The sequence below is a fragment of the Nipponia nippon genome, unplaced genomic scaffold, assembly GCF_047370975.1.
Source record: "Nipponia nippon isolate SJK-2023a ecotype South Korea unplaced genomic scaffold, ASM4737097v1 scaffold_1, whole genome shotgun sequence".
NCBI lineage: Eukaryota > Metazoa > Chordata > Aves > Pelecaniformes > Threskiornithidae > Nipponia > Nipponia nippon.
In genome coordinates, this window is record NW_028262290.1 from 132,544,499 (window position 1) to 132,570,057 (window position 25,559).

At 38.9% G+C, this 25,559-nt stretch overlaps 1 protein-coding gene across 1 annotated transcript in view; it reads right to left on the minus strand.

Annotated features, from left to right (window-relative positions):
- The window catches only part of DNAH11 (dynein axonemal heavy chain 11), a 163,190-nt gene that overhangs the window by 63,683 nt on the left and 73,948 nt on the right, over window positions 1–25,559 (minus strand). The window contains 12 exon segments of the mRNA XM_087750792.1: window positions 221–454; window positions 7,285–7,446; window positions 16,848–16,988; window positions 17,836–17,958; window positions 19,527–19,689; window positions 21,951–21,978; window positions 21,981–22,034; window positions 22,037–22,142; window positions 23,876–23,991; window positions 23,994–24,027; window positions 25,135–25,292; window positions 25,295–25,373. Of these exon segments, the coding sequence (XP_087606918.1) occupies window positions 221–454; window positions 7,285–7,446; window positions 16,848–16,988; window positions 17,836–17,958; window positions 19,527–19,689; window positions 21,951–21,978; window positions 21,981–22,034; window positions 22,037–22,142; window positions 23,876–23,991; window positions 23,994–24,027; window positions 25,135–25,292; window positions 25,295–25,373 (1,398 nt within the window).

Genomic DNA, 25,559 nt, shown 5'->3' on the forward strand with positions numbered 1-25,559 from the left:
CCTCTTTCCAAAGACAGCTAAAGAGCTCAAAGAGCTTCTACGTGAAGGAAAAAAACAAAGCCCAGTTTCCAAAATCAGGTAATTTCAATGAAACACAAAAATGCCACCCCACAACTAATAAGTCTAATGAAAAGGTGCTGCGATAACTTTGTTTTATTAGCAACAAACCCAAGATTATTTATAAAGAATGAAAGAAAAGGTTGTGACTTTCACAGTTTACCTGGAAAGCTGCTGCCTTCAGCTTCTGCATGCCATTCACCAAGTGCTCCATGTGTCCCGATATCTCCTTGCTTTTCTTCTCTAGGAAGATCTTATAAAGCATGATTTGCTCCAGAAAACTCTTCGGAGTGGTGTAATTGTATCGCCTTTCATTATGATTCTATTTGGCACTCAGCATGTTCACACTGGTGTGGACATAAGCCATGAAATCTCAAACGGAGTCCTGGATGAGTGGCTGAACATACCCAAGGAACAAGAACAAATGTAAGCACAGAAGCAAAGAAATGTTTCAAAAATTAAGTATATCTATGTAAGTCAGAAAAGGTTATGTTTCTAAGGATGGCTTGTTCACAAAACTGTTCTTCAGTATACCCTAAACAATTTTGTCAGCATGTAAAAAACATTAAAGCAAAATGAGTCTTCCCCAACTTTTTTGCATATAAATTAATTCATTCTGCACTGGCATTCATTAAGTCTTCATCACCACAGAAGTTCAGTGCTTCAACATACTTTAATTTTTTTTAAAATAAATACTCCTAAAAGCTCAAAACAGAGATTAAATCAGTCACTATACTGCTATACGCAGACTGCTATACGCAGACTTAATACTACATGGATTTTCTGTTTTACCTCTGGAAATCCTGTTTAAGAAAAATTCTTTATAGGTTAAAGAAATACAATAGAGTGGCTACTTTAATCACACTGATCCCCACATACCTCATATATCATCAAATTCCTATTCAGAGTGAAGTGCATTTATGCCATTAACTTAAGATTGAGCAGAACTGGACTGATTTCTGAAGTTGTACAAGTCCCTACTTGTCCGTGCTTGTCAAAGTCAGGGATAAACTAACATAAACTGGTATGAGGGCAGGATTAGAGCACTGTAGAGTGCTTCTGAAAGCTGAGTCTCTACCATAAAATGTCAGAAAATCAGCAATGTTTCTGTGCTGAAGAGATTTGCTGTCAGTTTCAAGGGGTATTTGACCAGAAAAGTAGTTACAACTTCATGGAGTTCAGAGTCACCCCGAGCTGTGAGAGTTGAGACTCTTCCCCTCCCTAGGTGCCACGCAGGCGCCAAACCACAAAGTATACCTCCAGCTCCAAGCAGAACCCAGCACGCTGCAGAAGGGACCCCAGAGCGGTCCTACGGCCCCAGAGAGCTGCGCTGGGTGCCACGCAGCACTGCATGGGGTTTCTTCCTCATCACAGGGAGGAAAATACAGCCGTGAGACTGGAAAACTCTTTTCACATACTGTATGATAACCAAAACAGGCTAGGCATATTTAAAACAGCTCCAGATGGTCGTTTAGTCATGTATTCCTGAGCAAAATGCAGAGGTAAAATGCCTGTCTTTATTCGCCTCTCACAGAAAGAAGAGAGGTAGTTCCAGGACTAAAGCTCAAAGGTCCTTTTTCTAAATTTTTTGGAAACTGCACTAGCAAATGCAAGATACTACAACACTACTTTGAATTAGAGTATACTTCCCCAGGATAAAGGTGAAATAAGAAACCCCCCAAATTCATTTTTGTTTGTTTTGAAGGACCCTACCTACACTGCTAGAACATACACATATATGTGTCTAAGCAAGAGTACTGTATGCAAAATTAACAGGGAAATACTAAGAAAACCCATTTAACACCATCACTGTAGCTAACTTCCATTTTGTCCTCTATGACTTCTAGCATACTTAACTTTATAATTTGTGGAGTCACATCTCCCTCATTTTAATGATTATTTATTGCATCCTGTACAAGACGAACCCAGTTCAATTAATCAAGGGAAGCCTAAAAATCAATTAATATGAATTAAATGAGCTACACCAACTCTTAGGAAAGTCACACATAATTTACCAAAGCATTGTCAATAATGCTTAGGGAACTTTGGGAAAATTGCTCACGAGTGGCTGTTGATGCAGTTAAATGTTTTAAGCCTACATCATTAATATTACAATCAGGTTGATGCAGAAAGACTTGCCATTTTTCTCAGTAAGAAACCTCATTATTTTCTTGTGACTTTTAAAAGCTAGTTTAGAAGAATACTTATTTCACCTATGATTACAAAAACAGAAATTAAAACAAGGACTAAATAAAGAATGATTTGCATTTAGGGAAAGTAGAAATAAATTGCTTTACAAATAAAAAAAATCTGAACATCATTAGTTGAGGCAAAGCTAGCATAAATTTATCTTAAAAATAAAATTGTTTGTAAAAGCAAGGCTACCCAGCAGCAATGGACATTTTATGAAGATTTGAGCAGCACTTGGCTTCCAACTGAAATGCGTTTCAGCCTTTTTCTCCTTCTTTTCATTGTTTGTGACACACACGCACCCTGCAGTACAGCTCTTCCTCATGAAAGACAACCTCCTTACACATGATCCTTATGAGAGGTCTCTACTCAGCAGCCCTGAAAAGCCTTCTAACAACAGTTTCATTTGTAAATCAGTGAGCGAAGAAGTGGGTTCCGGTAGAGCTGGAAGTGGCCCGAGACAACTTGTCTCAGTGGGGCAAAATAACTATTGTTATCGAGCTTAACAAAATGGCACAGCATGGGAGACATGCCGAGCCAGAGAGCAGCTGGTTGTAATTCACACTGGTTTTCAAAAAACACTAATCGTTCCCGAACAGACCTCTTTGAGGATTGGTCTTCCCTGCATTTTCAATTTGTCACTTTCTCTTATGATAAGGTCAGCAGTGACAGCACTTCCTGACATTAACAGCTGTGGCTTTTAAAAGGGTCATTGTGGAACTACTAATTGCAGTAATTTCATTAGCATAAATTATTTATTCTGCCATTCATTTATCTCCAGGGTTGGTTTTTTTTTTTTTTTTTTTTTTTTAATACTACATTGTACTTTTCAATATATGCCCATTCAGGGTTATAGGCAAAGGAAATTATTATTGCTAATTTAGCATTCTTTATTAAAAAAGGCAAACAAAAAAGAGTTGATACAGTAACAAAATCTGATTTAACTGCAGTTCACTAGAAAGCATAAAGTAGCTTGAAGCCAATAATGAAGATTAGGCTGGTACAAATCAAAACCATTCAACAGCCCTAAAGACAACTGAGCAATAAGCCTATATACAATCTGAAAGAAAATATAAGGGTGAAGTCTGTTCATTCTCATGCCATCTCTCTATTCTAGGCCTTGGCTAACTGACTTTTAAGCATGCAAAAAAAAAAAAAAAAACAAAACCAAAAAACCAATGGAAGCTATGAGTAGAGTTTAGACAGGAGTTTTGCCCTTTTACTTTTCTCAGGATGTAAATTACCAAATTGATAAATCTTAGCTCTTTACAGTTAAGTTGAGCTAGCTGAAACACGCCAAGCAAAGAGCAAAAAAGACCAATGTCACTGAACTCGAATGCATCCCGCAGGCAGTTATCAAAACTGAGAATAAAACCAAGCCAGAAGGTTTCAGTGGCTGAAGGAAGAGGTAACTAGGAAGTGAGCGTGGGGAGGAGTGAGGAGTGTAAGAGGCAAAGGGAGAAAGCAAAAAAGTTACTTCAGGCTTCTTCTTTGCCGTACCACATGTGTAAAATACTTTGGAATACAATAAATTAAGAGTTTAATGAATTTATCCTTGGTATGCTTAACAGTGCGCGCTGCTTGGTGCTAAGCACCAGAGGAGCAGCATACAAGACAGCAACAGCAAAATGCTCAGAGGAGACGGCAGAGATGTACGTTGCTGTTATTTTCAAAGGATTGATTAAACAGTCCTGACTCTTTTATTCTGTACTCAGTCCTGATATGTGAAACCAGCTGAAAGTAAGGAAGAGAGATTGTGTCATGTTAAATTTGGAGACAGAGACATTATTTCAAAATACTATAGATCATGTTTCATACCAAATGAGGCGCTTTTGTAAGTTCGTTAAGCTTTCAGAATCACTGCACAGTGTTCTTTGCTTGTGCTCCTTTTAAATGTAAGTTTAGCAATTTGAGTGCTGAAACAGAAGAGGGCTCTTTTCCTTTCTTTTCTCCCAAGAAATCAAAGACATCTGAATTGACTAAATTTCTGATACTCTCAATTTCTTTCCAAATATCCCTGAACCCACTGTCTCTTGTCCTTAACCCCCACATCACCCAATGTCCTTCTGAGTGAAAAGGGACTTATTTTCAACAGGCACCATAATTAAGGAGGATCACTTGTTCTTTCTCTTCAGATACTTTCACACAGGGCAGAAGGGACATTTGCAGCATCCTTCAGAGCACAAAGGGATGCTGCCGCTCACCATCTCCCTGCTGAGGTCAATCTTCCCCCTTCCTTCCCTGGATAAATTGTATCTTCCAGAAAAGTATCTAGACTTGGTTTGAAGATAAAGACATGGAGAATCTAAGACTTTCTTCTCAACTCCCACAATCACCATGAATTTTTTATGGTTTTCTCTTACCATTTAAACACAGAATTTTTTGAGCTTTTCTTAAAGCAATGTAGATATGATGCCATATTTGAATTGAACTTCTAAGAGGGAAAAAAAAATAATTAGCTTAACTTCAAGCTACCCTAATTAAAACAATCCGTAATATTGTTATACAGTGATGAACAAAAAAAAAATCTAGCACTTACTAGTGGTTTTTTTTTTTGGAAACACTGAAACAGGACAATTAGGAACTAAGTGTCAATTACGTTAATGTACTCAATAACAGATCTTGCATTGCTCATCATAAGGGACAGCAGGATTACAGTACATTTCAGAGGTCCAGGCATACATGAGCTCTGGCTAACAAGATGTGTCTACTAAGAACAAACAAAAGGCTTTCCTGAGATATCTAAAATGGAGCAAGTGGAAAGATGTATCAACACGCCAGCGCTAGAGATGAGAGAAGGAGACAAGACCACCTCCTATAAATCTTCGACAGAGAGGGGATGGCAGACTGCAGCTAAGATTCCCTCTCTTCTTCAGGGTGGTCTTTTTCTACCCTGCCCCTCTCATTCTTTCGATATCTTAATACACCTCTGCAACTCTCTTGTCCCCTCCTCTCCCTTTACTATTTTTCTGTGATCATTCTCTCTTCACCTCCCTTTTACTCCTCCTCAGACTGTTTGCTGTACACCTCTTCTCCCTTTCTGGTTCAGTTTTGCTTCTCTTCTACCTTTTTTGGTTGAGCTCCCCTCCTCTCCCACCATAATACTGTCGTAGTTTCTCTTATTTCAACGCCTCTGTTCTGAGCTCTCTTTTTCCATCACTTTCAAACCCTTGTCTCCTCCTAATATTTTTTGCATTCTGCTGTCTTGTCTGTTGGTCTTCCCATCGGCTGCACACGCAGACATGACTCAGGCACCCAGTACTGCTTTACGTACGTTGATGACACAGAAACCTCAACTCACTGTAAATAAAGTGTCGCGTTATTTTGTTAGTTGCCATTTATTTCACTTGCTGGGAACTGAACAGGAGAGATAATTACCAGGAGCAGTTTACATCAACGTGCAAAAGAGACTCAAACAGTTGCTTGGATCAGTAAATTCTTTCCTAAATATCTACAAAAGGAATTATATTCGAACATAATCCTTAAATGAAAAAATAATTAAGCCCCCCCCCTCAACAGTTTCAGTATTAAAAGCCTAAATTCTGATGACCAGATGTCTTTTCAAAGCATCAAAATATCATTAATTAAGGATTTGGGGAGAAAAAAAAAAAAAAAAAGGGCATTTAAGTCAAAACAAATTCTGTTCTCTTTTCTCCATGTAATTCCAGCAGTTTCTTTAAAATAAATGGGAATACATAAGCTGGTATCACATTAAAAAAAGGGCAAAACACTCACATAAGTCCACTGGACCACAAATAACTATGCTAGTAACACTTTAAATCTCTTATGAGCTGTTAAAATAAAGCAGAAAATGCTGATGGAAGAATACAAATGACAAGGATTTGCAAACCTCTCTCTTTCCCTATAGGAGGCATCCGTATGCCACTGGAGCGCGGGCAGGAGCCAGCAGCGAGGCAGCCGGGGCGGGCTCCCCGCAGCCGGCAGATGCCGGCCGCCCCCTCCCTCGCACAAGCCCCGGGGAGGGGAAAGGCCTGCGGGGTACCCTGGAAGCAGCCCCAGGCATCCCTGCAGAATTCCCTTCTCCTTCGCCTTCATTTCCTGAGGACTGCAGGTATTTTGTATGGGTTTGAATGGAGGACAAACGCTGTAAATGCATCAATCTCTTAGGCAGAGATTTGCCTGGGGACTGGTGCTACCCTTGACTAAAACCAGAAGGCTCTTCCTTGGGCATTCCTGAAATCCTCAGTCTCTCACAATTACAAATCCCCTATACAAATAAACGGTCCCAAATATAATAGCACTCTGGAATGAAATTACTGCAAGTGCAATCACTGAAAGAAAGTAAATCTCTTCTAGATCTATGTGAATTACTCCACCAGCAAACACCGGAGCAGTCTCACCGCCAGCACGACAGTGTTGTCCCATGCAGGGTGAGACAACAGAGGCAGCTTGTTAAAACTCTCAGAAGAATATGAGAATATTTCTTTCCCCTGAAAATAAACTCAGTAATGCATGATTTTTTTTTCTGAAAATAAACAAGTGATACTCCAGACCCATCAGGAACAGAAGGAGAATAATTGCCCAGATATTAAAACTCTAAATGCATTTGTCATGTAGTTACAGGGGAAATTTTCACCTGCTTAGTTGCTGAACAGAGGGAAAACTTTAGTTAGCCTGGACAGTGCACTGCAATATTTCAGCCTCAGTTGCTACAGCACTAGTAAATATATTTAACTGTATTGAAAAGGGTTAAATAAATTATATATCTATAAGATCCTAAAAAGCCTAGAATTCAAGGATTCTGCAAAGACAGTGCTATGAATTTTACATCTCTCTTCTTTCCCTCTTACTTCTCTGCCTGTGCTAGACAGCTCGCTAAATCCTGCTGAAGGAACTGAGCAGTGACATGCCATAAAAATTCAGATTTTAGCAGGGGTGAGCTTGAACAACACCGAAGGCAACAAGTATGCAAAGAAGGAGTAAAAAGAGCATTGTTTTTTTCAGCTTATTCAGTTATTGATCTTTCAATGATCTCCATTGCTTTCTTAGAAGACTGACGAGCTTGAAACTCTGTACCTCGACCCCCTCAGCTTCCTCAATGAACCTCCTGCTGACGGAGCGCGGGGCCTCCCGCGGCCCCTCACGAAGCCAGTCAGTAGTGGGACAGTTAATTATGGCTGGGAACTCCTAAGCTCGCGCTCACAGCGTGGCACCGGCGGGAGAGAAACCCAGAACGATCTGCGGAGAAGAGGGAGGGAAAAGAGAGAGAAAAGAATCACACGGCAAGTTGAGGCGAGCAAAGAAAAGCATGCAACAAACCATGGCCCATTGCAGGCGTGCCCACAGCTGAGGCTCCAAAGTAAATTTGTCAGCTAATAAACTTCATCAGCTGCCTTGGGCAAATAGATTTTACTCCCTTTACACTGTACAAACACAGAATACTTGCACCTTCCTTCCCCTCTCTCCACGTTGGTATCAGTTACTCGGTTTGATAGCTATAAATAATAATAATACCACCAGAGGGACTGCCTGGCACGCAGACAGCCAGACAGTGCACATTTGCCTGGTGATGGTGACACAAACCCAGATCTTGAGTTGGTAAATCTATTCAAGCCACTTCCTGCCACTCTAATATGCACTGCAACCCTGTTAAAAGAATGAGAAGAAAAGGAGATCTGGATCTTGGCTCGTATGTGAAGTTTTAGGGACTATTCTTTACAAAAGTGGAAAGGGATGTCCAAACAAGGGTAGGCTAAAACAATCAAAGAAAAATAAATAAGTCTGTAATTGGCTGTTTGTATCACTGGGCCTACCCAAAGCAACTCACATTTGGGAAGAAAGGGTTATTCTAGTCTCTCAGTTGTATCTGTGGACCCACCTACTGCCATTAGCATGTGTTTTGGCCATTGTGTTTGCTTTTAGTTAATTAGCAAAATGACAGACATCAGGCTGTTAAGACAGGACTGGAGCCTCTCCTATACACTTCTTATGAAATGAGCTATTTTTGCTGTACAGGGCTTCTCAAACCATATGGCACTGATGTTGTTAATTTCAATAGAAAATATCCAAATGGTATCAGAAAAGACTGTCACTCCCCCAACAGCCATGAGAGCCAGGCCAGAGCCCAGTCAGGCAGGCTAGGGAAGTGGCAGGTTTATTCTGCTTCTAGAGTAATCGGGAATTGACATTACCTAGTAAGAGAAAACTGGATGAAAAAGGAAGAGCAGGAAGTTGAAAGAAAAGAAGGAAAAAAAAGAGTGAAGAAAGGAGGAGGTTGACCTGGGACAATACTTCACTGGGTTTTAAAGCAGTCAGAGAGGAGAGAGAGAAAGTGATGGGTAGATAGTAACAGTGGAAAAAGCTTCTATGGTATATGGAAAGAAGATTACACAGAAAATGGAGACTTGCCAGTATCTTATAGTTTCTAAAAATACATCTCTGCACTGCAAAACACAAGACAACAATATCTGCAATTAACCTTTAGTTATGAGCAAAGATGAGTCAGTTTCAGTAGAACTAAGTCAAAACAAGAAAATCTTTTACCATTGCTCAGAAAACCCTCTCGAAGAGAAACTGTTTGCTGGGACATTTATACAGTTTGTAAAGCTTGGATTTTATGCTGAACCACAGGGTATGTCCTTTTTTTATTCCTATGCTTTTCAGCAAAATCAATTAAGAAATGGCCTCTGGTCACAAGCACTGGTCAGGCTGTACCTCACAAAAAAACCTTCTTTCTCATGGCTCCACAAACTGAGTGGAATTTTGAGATTATTGAAGGCCTCAGATCAATGACACCATTTTCAGAAGGGTGTGATATGGCCAAGTGTAACACCAAGAAAAGTACAAGTGGTCCCTTCCGTTCGGAGCCATAGTGGAAACAGAGGAGGTGAACGGCAGAAGACATGAAAATCTTAAAAGAAAAAAAAGACAGACCTGAAAAAGGGTAAGAGGAAGAAGCACGGAAGGCAAAACAGAAGCACTGACAGTCTCCCATGTTGTGACAGACGGGAAGAGAAATGATGCAGACTAAAATACTAAATGGGGCATAAAATAGAGAAGAACTCACTGAAATCTTTACTGGTGAGTGGACCATAAATATTCAATAAATTAGAGCCCCCAAGCCCATGCTTTAGACTGCACTGTGAATTAACTGCATGTTCCACCATTTTTTAATCCATTTACTTCTTTATATTTCTAAATGGAGGGTATTCACTAGTACCTATTCCCTTTCCAACATGCTTACCAGTTTCCCAGAGCTACAAGATCTCATAGTACATTTTTTCTGTGTCTCATGGAATGGGATGTAGAGGATTATTTCATGTTATATCAGTTTTGAATTGCTGTAGTTATTCTGGTCCCCCTACTGATCTAGTTTATTGTCAAACAGAGAAAAACACCTCTCTTACATGAACCTAAAATTCTTCTAACCACAGGTGATTTACACATTTGTCTAGGAAGTACTCGAGAATGTGTCAGGAAGGGAAACCATTGGTTTTAAATCACTTGTGACTTTTGACTCCTGCAAGAATTACAAACAGCAATGCATGTTCTCATATTTGCAAGAAGATAATGCTCTCCTTCATCTTCAAGAATTTAGGCAGAAATGTAGACACCCATGCAAAAATGTAATGAAGTCCAGGTTGTCCACTGATGTTACAAAGACAGGCCGATCAGCAAGTTGATCTGAGGGTACAGAAGAAAATGTCATTTCCTTTGAATGTGTTCAGCATGAAGAGGCAAATGGCAGAAATGTCCATGTGGAAATCCATTCTAGCCAAGTGATGAAAACTACACTAAAACTGTACAAAGACCACAGAAAGATCTTGGAATTTGCAGTAAAATTTTACCAGGCTGATGAGAAAGAAGGACAAATACCGAAAAACAATCAAAACGATACAAAAATAAATGGTCTCCACCCCAAAACTCTGAATCAGAGAAGAAACGTACATGAAGGATCTGCTAGGTCTGTTTCATGATTCTCAAAAGACCTTGGACACTTCCGTGAGTTTTCCGAAATGTCTTCTCTATTATGCCTCGTATCCTTCAATTAGACATTCTCTCTCTTATTCATGTCACCTCATTTTCTGATTCTATGTCCAGTTATAATATCAGAGGCATGGTAAGCAATGTTGATGCTTGGGATACCTCATTTTCTCCTCTCTTATTCCTCCACAGCCACCTTCTCAGATCTGCATACCATCCTTGCTATGGTAGCAGCAGTAATGGAGAGCCTGGAGATACCTGTCCCCGCCTTGATGTGCTTCTCACAAGTGCCCTTGCTATAGCAGTGGTGCCAAACTGAATCTATCACACCTCCAAAGCTGCAAACCATACACTGTCTTGCTAGAAGTTACATCATTCTACATCCTCCTACACTGCTCACATTGCTCATATGTGGACTTAACTCGCTAAGTACTGGACTGCAAGAAGAGCCCAAATCAAAGTCTGGAACCATTTGCCAAACACAAATCTGTATTCAGTGTTTTCCTTAGTCTTATACCCTAAGTAATATTTTATCCTCCCTAAATATTAATCAATTGTTTTTATGGAATGATTACTATTTATGCCCTATTTATATCAATGTTACGTTGAACTTCAGGGGAGAAGGTGTTTTCTCTATCCAACATCATTTGTTAGGAGTAATTTAAAAGAACTACTTCTATCTATAAGGAGTTGCATTAGTTTATATGAACTGCAGATCCCTGAGAAGATAATACTGACCTTTCAGGATTGTTTACTTTTAACTTTATCTTAGCATCTAAATTCTGGATTTACTAAGTCATACCCATACTCATCTATTCTCTCCTTGCCCTTGGCCACCTCTCCAAAAAAAATTTCTCAGAGTTTTAAAGAGTACATTATAGTAGCATGTTCTAAACTTTATTTTAACCTCATGTTTATCCACACAGTACTACTGGAACTCATGTGGATAACTACAGGACACAAAAGCCTCTCAACAGTTAACTTCCATAACAAATGAGTACGGAACAGGAGGTGAACAGTGATGAGTGAAGACAGACAGGAGAGAAACGCTTGAAGCAACAGCGCTTTTAGCGCAAGTTGCTAAACATGGTGAGCGAGTCCTAGTGAAAGTCTTTGCAAGAAGTACCAGGCACACACTAGTCCTACCAGGATTATTCGTCTGGAAAGCCTGACCAAGAAAAAGGAAATATACCTGAGTAAGCATCCTGGACTCAACTGTCATAACATCCCTGAAAACAGCTAGTTTAAAGGCAGGTGAACTTAGCATACGTGAAATACAGATACGCCAATCTTGCTTGCAATGCAGACATATTCAAATACCTAGCTGTTATTTCACAAGTGCAGGTTACAAAGCAAAAGGTAACACTTGAAAACAACTGCTATGAAGGCTAAGAAGAGAAGTTTAGAAGAACAATTTCTCAATCCTTTAATAAATTACTTCTTGGAATAGCTAGTTCTAGAACGCAAATTTAAACACACTATTTAAAATTTCCATTACTTTTCTTTAAAACACGAAGTTACAACTGAGTGCTTTTTATTATATTGTATTGTTAGGCAGAAAATTCCCTCAGATTCCTAGCTATAATGTAACACCCTGATTAGATAACTATGCCTTTAATAATTATTTTTTCTGGACAATAAAAAATAGGGTACATCATATCCTTGAAAAAGTAGTCATAAAAAGCATGTAACCAGATCCTCACCATGGCATAACCTTTCTGTCTCCTTTAGCTTTAGTGAAATTTGGTAAAATCACATCAGGCAAGGATTTGATGCAGCATGTTTTCAGGGTTCATTTGCATTCCCGCCAGTGAATTCCCAATATTATAAAGGACCTTGTGCACCGCTTGCTTTGCGCACAGAATAATGAAGATGTCATGTGATCTGATAACAAGAGAGCTGTGAGGAAAAATGAGTAATTATTACTGACTACATTCTGAGCAATCTTTGCTTAAGCAAGGAGGTCATATTTTGAAAACATTCATCTTCTGCCCAGGCCATAAATGACAGTCTAATTTGACAGGGCGGGGGGGTGGGGGGGGAAGGAACAGGAAATACTCCATGTAAGAAATGCTTCATTTCTTTCAAGACAACCAGGATATAAATATTACAGTGAGAGGATATAAATATTACAGTGAGGGTATTTCATATAGTAATAGAAAAACTTAGGAAGTTCTCCAAGATAGACCCGTCTCTTTCTTTGAAAGAAATGTGGATTGAGATGGACTACGCAAGAGTATTTCATCTGACATTTTTAAGATTTAAATTTGCACAACTGAGTAATGAAGACAATCAGTGTGGACAGAAGAACTGGTATCCTGTGAAATTAATATCAACTTCCATGTAGCATTCACCATTCCTAAGAACACAAAACCCCCTCTTTTCTCAAATGTCCCATGTGAGCCTCACACTCACATGTCACTCTCACTATGGATGTGTCTCTTACACTATATTTTTTCGGCTCAGCCTCCTCTTACTTATCTCAGATACGCAAGCTCTCTAGGTTCACTGAGTGCTTCAAACAGAGCAAGACAGACAACAGTGTATCTTAATACTAATGAACAAAAGAGCACCTCAGCACATGCTTGAACACTGGTCTGACAGGACCCATCCTATTTATGTGTTAGCACACTCACTTGCATGATTTTCCCCATGTGAAACTAAGCAGTGCTGCAGCAGGCGTAAGGAGCTCTACAGACCAGGAATCATTCCTAACCAGCTCTGCGCTGCTGCCGTCATTTTGTGAGCAGAGCAAGGGAAAAGCTAAGCCACATGGATGCCAGCCATGTCATGCCACTAGCCCTCAGGACCACAAAAAACACTGCATACATTTACTAGTACAGATGTATCCTTAAAAATCAGCTTCCTAAGTACTCAAGAAGAGATGGCTGACATCCAAATGAGAAGCGCCTGGAGCTTTTCATAGAGAAAGAGGAACTCTGTAAGAGCCTGCCAACTGCAGAAGCAGCTGTTTTGTGTGCTACAGAACTTGGAAATCCTCGATAGCTTCTCGTCTGTCTAATAACATAACTGAGCCTTCATTCGGCAGGTGGGCAGTAACTCTGTCTGTCTGTCTCTCCCTGATCCACCTGCCTCCTTGGTGGCAATTGGTTGGTGAGTTCAGAAATTAGAGATGAGACTGATCAAGTGATAGACAGCATGATCAACTGAACCCTTATTTCCAATTGAATCAGACAAATATAATCGCATCTGGGGTTAGTATTAGTTTAACATAGAACCAGAAATCCTAAAAACGTGGTTCTCTGGCAGGGATTAAAGCAGTCAGGCTAATAGGCACGTGTATTTATTCCCTCAAAGGAAAAACCACAAAAGCTGGCCAAAAGCTGAGCTGTGATGGGGCTGCACAAGTTCCTCTTGGATTCATAGATAAGAGAGCTGTTCTGTCAGTGGCAAAACAGACCACAAGGAAAATGCTAACATGTCCTGATGAAAGGTACTTGGAAATAATTTAAAACCAAAGTAATAGTAATAATATGGACAGGATTGCTTGTGGCAATGCAGTGCACCTGCCCTGCCTATGTTTGACATTAATTCTGGCTGAAGCATGAAACTGCCTTGCTGCTGAGTTCCTTAGAAAATGGGGAGCCAGATAAATACCGACAGAACTATGCAAGGAGGAGACCATTATAAAGATGTAATGACTAAAGTAGTCCAGCCAAGTCTACCTGTTGGAAGGAAACTGGAGAAATGGTATTCCCCTAAAACCAGCAGACTTAGTTCTTAATGCTGGGATTTCACAATGGCCACTGAGGGACTGTAAACTTTGAAACATGAGGAAAATACGCAATAAGGAAACTCGTTCAAGAAATGGGAGCAAGTATTTGTAGCAGACATCTGCAACTCATGAAGAAAACTGGCTGCACAGGGACTAAGTAACAGATTCAATTCAGAAGAAAAGCCATATAATACGTATGGCTTTAGAATACATAGTAATGTTTAAGAGCACTGAGGAAACTGAGATGAGCTAGTAGGAAACGTAGAACTCAGAAAACATGCAAAGATGAAATGCTATAAAGAGTATGTTTACTGGAAAGAGTACATTTAAGAGTATGTTTGTGTAGGACATGGTTTGCAAGGCATTTAGGCACAGTATCCCCATTTTTGGGAAAATGTTGTAAAGTTGCCATGACCAAAAGAATAAAATAAAATCAGATGGAGCTCAAGAGACAGCAGGACTGACCGACCATGCCTCATATCCATGCTTTCGAGAAATAGTTGCTTCTTCTGGCCTTTACTTCTACAAGAAAAATTTGGTAACGTGCAGAGTATTTAAGAGTGATTACTGCACAGTCATATGGGATACTGAAAAACTTCTGGAGCTCCAGTAAATCACTGTGAGCCTTACAAACTTCTTAGCCTATGCAATGCCATGCCTTAGCACTGTTGGCACATTACCATTCACAATGTTTGGCCGTCAGCTTTGTTTGCTTAAGCAACATTCTTCCTTTTTAATTTATTTCATTGTTCATCACAAAAGTTTTTGAAATCCTCAGGTGCCTATATGTCCTCGCACACACTTCAACTGTGGGCCCATATTTTATAATGGTGCAATCCACTGTCTTTAACTGACATGCTTCCAACTTACACTGACATAAATTTGCACCTACATACATGGCATGTTCTCAGTACGTTAACAGCAGAATTGATTGCAAGTTCCAGACTGAAAACAATCAAAACAAAAACAACACAAAACTGAAGAGCTATGGTGGTTCAAAGAATTGGACTGTGTAGTTTGGGTTCCTGAGCTACAGATTCCTCATCATAAACAGAACTGTAGGGTATAAGATGATGGGTAAGCACAACAGAAATGTAGCTTAATGTAGGATGTTGGGTTTCTAAAATGAAATTGAAAAATGAGACTATATCACTTCACTAAGCTTTAACATTCTGAAACTGTCTAAGTTCTCCCCTTTGTTCTCTTTTACATTTTATTAGTCTTTTATTCTTCAAATCTAGGGAAAGGCGGAGGTGATAGGTCAACCCAGCACCAACTAAAAGTCCATATAGATATCTGCCAGTGTGTTAACTCATGAAATTTGTCTCCTTCAGTAATCTAATGTCTCTACTTTGCTTCCCTGCAACATGAATAGGTATCTCCTGTTAGTGCCCCCAGAAGTACTAATTTGCACAGTGGGGGACTGATGAAATGGTTGCAAAGTAAAAGGCATTTGAAAGCTAGCTTTCAAAAAAGCCCTTTTAAAAAAAAAAAAAAAAAGAAAAGAAAAAGAAGAAATTGTTGGAGGAATAAGGAAAACACAAAGGGAAAGAAATGGAAAAGAAGAAAGTGAAGAGAGGTATTAGACTTTTTTTTTCTTGTCCTTTCTTAAAAATGTACACAAATGTAATAGTCATGAAACAGAGACAAATAACACTGACTAGAAATATATATATATACATACACAGAGGGTAAGCACCACTGTTTACCACGTCACTGACGTCTGGAAAAGTGAAAACCAATACAGAATAGGTCACACTAGATCCCGTACAAGTCTCCACTGGCCTTTAAGTTACAGAAGAAATTTGTGGAGAGACAGAAGTGATGGCAACAAAATAAGAGATAGGAGGGAACATCAGCAAAACTAAAGCAGGACAGGAAGAAGAGAGAAGATGAGAGGGGAAAAAAGAGAAAGTGGTATGTTGTGAAGTGTAAGAACTTGAAAAAAATCTCATAACCAAATAGGAATGGGCTTTAGATCAGTGGTGGTTAAACTCTTCAGAAGAAGCAGAAAAAACCCACACAGAAGACTACTGTGGAATAATCTGCTATGGGAAGGCTCTTCTCATCCCCAAACAGATCAGTCTAATACACAAAGCACAGGGCATATATTCCTTTCAAAACAGTCTCTTTGTAAAAGGTTAATGGTTTTCAGACTTTTAATTTTCTTTTCTCAACTTTCAGCTACATACATGTTTGAGATGATATACAAAATTGAAGCCTGCATAACCCAAAAGTTCCTAAAGATTCCACTCCAAAACCAGTGTTTCCAGCTTCTGCTTTCCAGCTTTCAGGAAAGAACTATAGTCAACCTCAACAACCTTACTGCTAAAATGGAGTTCTAAGAGAGATACTTGTTGCAATTGTGGCATTATATTAACATGTATTGTTAAACAGCTTTTGACCTGAAAACAGCTACATGGATATTTTTATTTTCCCAGTTTTAAATGGCATAGGAAAAGTAGAAATAATTAACGTTTACTGTGAAATTTCAGTCATTTGTGCAAATGTTTACGAGTTGACTACACATACAGAATTACTGTATGTGTAATTAGGGAACACATTTACAACTGCACTAACTGCACCAGTAACTCATCAGCATCTCACTTCTCTCCGAAATGCATCGTGATTTTCAAAACATAAGACCATGTAACTAAGACACAGAGCAGCTATGTCACTTTCCTATGAGCAGGCAGGAAGTCAGTAGTCAAATCTAGTAGTAAAACTTGGCGTACACCAAGCCTCCACATAAAGAAGGCTATTATAGGGGTAACGTGATGGAGGCAAATTGGGTGTCACCTGTTGGAGAGTATGTCTTTCAAAAGAAGTATGCCAATGTACAGGGGGTTGTAAGACCACTGTGATACGTTGTAACTTTAACCAGCTTAGTACTGCCTCTCTCTGCTGAGATATGCCTTACTTTTAACTGCAGCCGCACTCTACTGCAGAAGAGCCTCCAGCAGCTTTCTCTGATGTCCATCAGGCCCAGGGCTCAGACTTCTTTTCTAACTCATGTAACTCTGCCCTCCACATCTTCATCACTGAACATCTGGAACCTCTCCTGCAAAAAGACAAGGAGGTAGTTAGGAGAAGCCTTACACAACACAACCTGAGAAATAAACTTCTATGTGGTATTTAGCACAATGGGGTTTAGGCGCATAACTAGAGCTACGTTGTGATAATAGATCAAGTAACAGAACAGTTTCCTTCTGTTCTCCACATCTTTTCACCTAAAAAGAACAATTCTTTTTGTAAGGGAGAGGAAACAACATTGTTTTAAAAAAAAGACAAAAGTATTTGCCCTGATGGTAATTTCACTCATAAATTATGTATCCGTCAGAATAGTGGTTTGGTGGGTTTTTTTGTTTTTGTTTTTGGTTTTTTTTTTTTAGGCTCTTAGAAAATTGTTTTTCAGTCTGGTTGCAAAAATAAATAATAATTTTAAAAAAAATCTTTCAAGATGCTCTCCAACTGTACAGCATTGTATTATTCCCATTTTTCTTCCACCCTATCTCCAGATCCCCTCGTTCAGAATTCAGATTCTCAAATTTTCAAAACATGGGTGAAACTGCATTGCTGTCTATTACAGTTGTGCAGTCACAAAGACATTGCTTGAAGTCAGTGAAATCATGTTAAAGCAAACATGGCATTAAGTTAAAGAGAGATTTCCATCTTGCCCAAGATCAATGCACTTATGCACAATAAGCCTTAGCAATTTGTCTCCTTATAGGCAATGGTTTCTTAAGCAAGTTAGACTCAATGCTCAAGTTGAATGGGTTGACTTGGTCTCTCTAAAAGCTGCCCCTACAAATACCTGAAAAGAGAAATAATCTCCTTAAAGTTCAATGAAACCACAGATCATTTGTCATTGGAAAAGATCTTTCAAGAAATGTGTTGGTCTAATCAACTGATGCCAAGAAGTCATTAATCAGCACAAGAAAGCGTTCATCTGGAACCTGGGCATCTGTCAGCAAAAACAGTGTGGGCATGTTCTTGGCACCAGTCTTGATGTACAAACTGGCAAGATCTACCTGTAAGGAAAGGAGGCAATCACTCATATTCTGTTAAAACATTGATACAGAAAAAGTGTGAAATTCATGTTAGTGGATGGCAACGCATTGCTGACTTCTCCTTACTTTCTTCAGTTTATTTACATATTGCTAATTTGCTGCATAACATCCAAAGGGAAAAGCAGTTTGCCTCTGTGTTATATATAAAACACGAAGGTTTTGACATGACCTAGTGATAAAGATCAAAATGGACTACTAATCAAGGAAATCCCCCCATGAATGTACTAAAAAAGGGATACTGCAGCCATGAAAGTCCTTATCAAGAACAGCCATATGCATAACAATAATGTCTGGGAACTGCACTGAAGAGTCAGATCCATTTTAAATGTTGTTATTTCTGCAAGACTTTTTTTTTTTTTTAGTGAATTTATTTAGGATAGCGTTCTCATGTTAAAAAAAAGAGACTGAGTAGCGCACTATTAATTTTGCTGTCACACATGGCTGGCCCAGAGAGAGACATGGCATGAGACCATTGTGCTAGCAGTGGTACAAACATGGAATGCTTTTTGGCATTGGATTCCAGAAAAAAAACGAACCCACATCAGTTGCATTCGAGTGTGGTCACATCTGAAACACAGATTAAGGTCAGTACTGGCCAATATGTACAAGTTGCCACATGACCTAGCAGAAAGCAAATCCTCAGGCTTGTTAACGGAGGCTTAGAAGTTTCCCTGCTTGGAAACAGCATGGAGGAAATGACCACTTGAGCCCACATCTTACACTGCACCTCATTTGTCCAGGGAAGGAGGGCACAACAAGTTAGACAATACATAAGACACTGAAGAACATGCAGCACTTTTCCGAAACAGAACAGTGTGTACCTCCTTCTGAAAACTGATGCCTTGGGCAGCATGCACTGTGGTGGTTTGGCCATGGCCCAAGGCTAACGGAAGTAGCCTTGACCAAATTTGGCCATAATCATAATCCTCATTTAGCCTTGTCTGAGATTCAGAAGCATCACTTGTTGTCTGCGTGGAGTGAGGACAAAGAAAGTGTTTCCTCCTTCCCTGTTTGCTCACATACATAGGGCTCAGCTTTGCAAGGTCCCAAAGTCTGTAAGCCTGATAGAGCACCTCACTCAACTATGTTCCTTATCTTTGCACATGACCAGTTTAAGTGATTAAATGACTCGCATGCAACAAGGACAAAATTTTGCCTAGTGTTCACCCACATGAATTTTATTCCACTAAATAACACATATGCAATGACATGCAAAAATTTGTAACAAATGGATAATTTTAAATACCAGAACTCCACCCACATCTTTGCAGTGTGTCAAGTAGCTGCCTTGGAAAAAGTGGAGAAAGTACCGAAACTCTGTGAAGCATATAGAGACACTAAAATACCTTTTGACCACCAATTTTTCAGAGATAAAACAAGAGGTACAGCTGGAAACCACAGGAACCACACCGGTTGTTACTGCAAATTACGCTGCTTTGCCTGTGATTTTATCAAGCCTGCGTAACAACAAAACAACTCGTTCTTGAAGTAGTGAACTCCACAGACTCAAATAATATCTGTTCATTTACCCGCAGGTCCTGGATCCCGTAGTCTTTCTTCAGTGTGATTTGGAAAACCTCCAGGGAGCAGATGTATGCTGCCAGGCTCAACAAGCTTTGTCTACCACTACCACCTACTCCAATTAGAAGTGTGTAACCCCTAGGGACTTATAGGATATGACTGATCCAGCACCTGATGACAAAAAACCCAATAACATAATATAGACTTCAATAACCTCGTTAGCCAGGTTTCTCAATTTCTTTTTATTGCACCAAGCTTGCTTTTTTTTTTTCCTTCTTTCTTTTTTGTCTGTTTTTGTCCAGGTTGACTGGACCGCAGGAGCACATGAAAATTTCACATCTGGCAGTTTGCACCTTAAAGGCTGAAGGAAGATGAATCACTTCACGAAAAACATGCATCAAACTTTAATTTACTCTTGGAATATCTAGCCCAGACTACTTAAGGCATGCTTTTATTTGCTGATCATGGAATGCTATAGGATGAATGAGGACAGATAAGAATCCAGCCCAAAATTAGACAAGATTTAGTTGCTAAAATTTTCAAATATAAGTATTGAGGTAATTCTTTCCCCAAAAAATTGTTTGAGACATTAAAAAAAAAATATCTTGCAATTGGTATTTTAATCATTTATATGAACATCTAAAAATTATTTTCAAAATTTCTTTTTTTAAAATCAGATGCAGATTCTAAGGGATTGCAGCCTAGTATCAGCAGACCAGAGCTTAGAGATAGCACATTGGACCTTTTGCTTCATTTTTCTTCCATGTATCAATGAAAAAAAAAAACAAAAACCAAAAAGCAACTCCCTCATTCTCTTTATGTCTCATGCCACTGAAAAAACATTGATGAGAACCTTCTTAAATAAAGGGATAGTGTGTCTAATCTGGTTGCATCTAATAAAGAGGTGGAAACCTGTTCAACCAAAACATTGCTGGAAGCCAATTCTCTTTGACCTCACTATAGAGCTTTGTCAGCCTTATTCATGATTTCACAATGGATCCATAAAAACAACCCATAAAAGGTGCGGAAAAAAATTTACAGTATTTAATTTCACATATACTTTTCTGGGACTGCCAAATTGTAAGGCTAAGACACCCTGCCACTTTATTTGCCAAGCTGGGATACTACTCTCGGTCACTAGACTTCAGAGAGAAGATAATGGCTTATCAACATTTTCAAGCAAAACTAGCGATACCTGAGAAGGCTTCTGTCTGCAATTCTGATGATTATCACATCAACCTCTAAATCAGAGGAACAAAATCTACAGTCCCTATGAAAGATCCATATGATTATCTTTGTAATTTAAGCTCTTTTTTAATCCTCTTGGAGAGAAACTTCTACAATAGACTGCTTTGTCAAGAGCGCCTTCTCTTACATAGCTCCTGCCTGAATATGTGCAAAGTGAAAAATGATGACACTGAAATCCTAGTCCAACTTAATGAGAAGAAAAGGTTCTGTGTTAAATGATTTGACACTGCAAATAACAAACTGCTTTAACAAAACTAAGCTCTGCCAGCGTGGGCCTCTGTCTCTTTCTGGAAATCGCCGATATTATACATGACCAGAATGATTGTATATGTTGAAGAAAGATTATAAATAATGACAAGGAGCACCAATGAAGCCTGTGCCTCACTTATGAAGTGAAGATTTTTCTGAATCTCCTGAAAACTGTCTGGTTTTCTTCCATGCAGGAAAACAAAGCAAATGCAGTTAATCAGATTTCAGAAACAGATTTTGGGCCATGACGGATACTAACATATTGCCTGACATAAGAAAAACAAGTTACATTAAACTGAGATAAGGTAAGAATACACATGGGAAAAAAAAAAATCTATGGGTAAATAAAATAAAATAAAATAAAATCTATGATGACACATAGAAGCCTGGGCTCGTTTATATTTAAAAACATACAAGGCTAGGGAGCAAAGCAACTTCAAGTCTGCCATGCAGACGCATCATTTAGTATATGCTTAAGGTATTACTTGTCCTTGTTTTGAATTAATCTAATTTTAAAAGCATTTTCCCTTTCTTGGAAACAAAAGATAAATATTATTTTTCTTATAAAGGCCTGTTACATCATTACCTAATTAAAAGATAAGGCAGGCTATCTACAGCATTATAGATTATCTTTCCAACCTCAGAGAATAAGTACTGTTAATTTCTGTGCAGCACAAAAAAGGATGAATCTCTGTTTAAACAAACAAAGCTGAAGTTAGCTTTAACACCGAGCCACAATCCACTCTTCCATAATGGCACCAATAAAGTACATTTAGCAGGACTATTGCTACGTGGTGCCCTTGCATAAGCCTTCCATTAAGAGTGCTATGAGTCTGCACTGCAACCACCTCTAAACAGTAAAAAGCAACAACTTCATACAAACATTGGTAGCATCACTATGAATTACTTGCTCCCTTTATAGATATTCCACTTACATATGCTGCATAGCACCCTCAAATAAGCTAGGTTCAGAGAAGCATGCATTTCATTGTAGCTTTCTAGGAACTCCTCAAGTAATTCCTTAGTGGTTCCCACCCTTTCACTGGCTTGTAGCAAGGATCTGCTCTGCTGTTTGCAAAATGGCAATAGATGAGTGGAGATTGCAGCAACACTTGGTCTTCCACGTTCTAAACACATAGTGAACGAAAAAAATAATAGTTAAAAAAATGCCCCAAACACAGCACATGAAAAATGTTTTCATGAAAAAACAGTCCATTAGTGTAGTGATTGATGTACCCATGTACTGTGAGTACACTGAAAGACTAAAAGTAGGCGCAAGTATGGACTCAAAGCGTTTGCACAGTACCTCCAAACAGCCAGATTCCAAACAACTACTAGTAAAACTGTCTAACTGTCTATATCTTCTGTTCATATCTAAACTATTTAAAACTAAGGAACAACAGTTTCTTTGTGATGGGAAGTCACTGTTCAATCTAGGTTGAAACGCTCCCAAATATTTTAAATTTTCTGTTTTGGTGTTCTTATTCCTTTTTCTTTTCAATCCTTTTTTTACTGGAAAATAGAAATTAGAAAGGAAGGGAAAAAAGGACTTGTAAACAAAGCTGATGTTTTCCGGTTTCCATTTTTTGTCAAATAAATTCAAATACTCTCTCTTCCTTTTTCTTCCCTCTCCTCCCCAACTGTTAGGAAAACTATTTTCTTTTTTAGAAATCAAATATAAATGCATTTAATGTGTTCATTTTAGTTCATGTTTCTGCTGCTTTGTCTACTACAAAATGAGTATGCTTTTAAGTGAAAAGGTTTTGAAGGGCAAGTAGAAACAGTATTGTGGTCCTCACTAGTTAATTCATCCTTGGTATTGGCACCAACACAGATTAATTCCAGAAGAAACCATATATGCTATAGTACTATATAATATGTGACATTATTTCGTCTTCCTTGTGCCATGTCTGATCCAACAAACAATACTGAGAGGTACTATATTTCATTATGTATGACAAGTTAAGGAAACAAGAGGCGTACGTAACAAAACTTGACCAAGAACATCAAGGCAAAGGAACATACTTGTTTCCTGGATTATACATGCAGTGTTTGGCCTGTGAAAACCCTCAACCTCATGCAACAGAAAGACCAAAATGAAACTTGCATATCTGTTTTATATATGTCTTGCAACGTACAGTGTCTTAACTCTTTAATAGTTTAATTCTGATAACAAGTACTTTTATTTGGATAACCAACAGTACTCACAGTTTAAAAAGTACATGCTGTTTTACTGACACGCTCTGAAGCCCAAAGAGAGACTGCAATTTAAAATTATTTGAAAAATAACTTCAATTCAATTTTTTAATATCCATGTATATACATACACATATATGCACACACTTAATACTCAAGATAAATTATCCAGGGAAAGAAAACTAATACAAAAGGAAGGATTAGTAAAGAAAAATAAAATTACATTATTCTTGTGGTTTGAAGCACAGAATCAGGAAGCAGAAAATGAAGATTGCAACTTGTTTCCACATACCCAGTGAATGACATGAAGAGTCATGTTCAGAGACAGGTTGCCACCTCCCCATTCTAGGGAAGGCTCAAGTATTTGCTTTAAATTACCAACAACGCTGCAACAGAGATACCTGACAGTCCTCTGCTAGTCAAACATTACAGTCAAGGTAAGAATAACTACTTCTGAATCTTCTCAAGGGGGAAGCTTCCTTGGTTTCCCCTTTTTACTCACTCTGGCACTTGCTTTTCCTCAGTAAGGAACATGCTTGCATTGGGGGCTGAGGATAAAAAGATATTGTGCTACTGCTATTTACGGTTCCAGTAAATAAGACCTTTCACTACCCAGTTTTTAACTGCTGGCATTAGGCAAAATACTTTCAAGCTACCAACGTACCTCAAAATACTTGTGCATAGCGTCCACCATCATTTTATGAAAGAAATTGCAGTCTTTGTTTTCAACCACTTTATCCCCATAGACATGTGCTGATTAATGAAGCCAAAGATCATTTGTTGTTGTAAACACTCAGGTGTAGCAAACAGAATGCCCTAAAGATAACACAATATATTTTTTTTTAAATGCTGTCATCTGGCATTAAAATAGGCCACCCTGCAAAGTATCAGTTAGTCTCCCTTAAAAGGGCATTAATCATACTGAGTAGATACCCAATGCATATCATGCTTGAAACTATATATTCTTTAACATGAACCAGAATGTCTCTAAATTAGCAAGTTCTCCAGCCAACCGAGCGTGCAAAATATAATTAAAACAAATGTCTGTTCTCTGCTGACTAGCACACTTAGGTGACTCATTAGGGTTTCAGGCCCTTGTGCAGTACCGGACAGAGGGAAGTATTAGCACTGCCAGGATCTTACAGGTTCACTAGCCCCGTTTTGCAATACCACTCAAGAAAACAGGACACAGTTTATCATGACAAAATTAGCACTTTCTCAGCTGTCACCTCAAACTTCTTTCCTTAACAAATTCCATGCCAGGATGGGTGCCAATGTGCATGATGGGCCAGTGCATCCCCATCAAACCAAGTATGTGTTACACAGAGCAGTAACTTAGGAGGAGACCTGACAAATCCTTCCCTCCTTGCTAACAGTTCACGATGATCCATGGGGTGAGCAGCCAAGAAAAATATTCTGGAAGAGAACAGAGCTACACTCCAAGGAACACGAAAGCAGGCAAAACCAAACCAGGACCAGACTCACCTGATTTAACAAGAGGGACCAGGATTTGCTGATCATATTATATCCTTTCTTCATTTTTCTCTTTAATCCCTACTCTGATGTTTGGCTACTGGTTTCAGCCCCTGCTTCAGAGCTTCTTCAATCTCTGTTTCATTCTACCTAGTCTCCAGAAAGTTGTTCTTCCCTCCGAACAAACGTTGACCTTCTCTTCTCAAAATAATAAGTAAGCATAGCAAACTTTGCAAACCATTACTCTATTTCCACTAAATATCTTTTCCTTCTCAGCATTCTACTGTTTTCATCTACCTGACCATAGTCACCTCAGAGCAGGGACTATTTTCTACTTTGTGCAAAGGCCATCTGTTCTTCATTGGTCCACTGGCCAATTTACATCATTAAATAATAAAGAGCAGCAATAACAGAGTGTTATTAGGTAGAAAATTAACCCATAATATAGACCTAGAAGACACTAGAGAGGTTTCTTTTGTTAAAGATATTGTGAAACTTAATAGCAGTTGGTAGGAAGTTTTGAACCACCACCTGGTGAAGCCATATAGCTGTTTCTACTATGGCTGGAATATTCTTGATTACTGATGGAATAAAAGCATGTTGCTGATGTGGAAGCAAACTATCTTGCTATAGATGGTAGTCAGGGAATCTGAAGAAGGGAAGTTCAAAGCAAATACTGCAAAATGTCTCTGAAAACCAAAGGGGAAAAGGAGATAAAGATTCTTCAGCATCAGACAGCAGTTAAGAGTCAATGAAGTGTTAAATGACGATACAGCCTGGTGAAAACAGTTACTTGTGTGTCACAAAAAATACTTCATTTCTAGCCTCATCCTTGATGCAGTTCTAGAGCAGTTGCATGTCTGGCTATGAGCCCC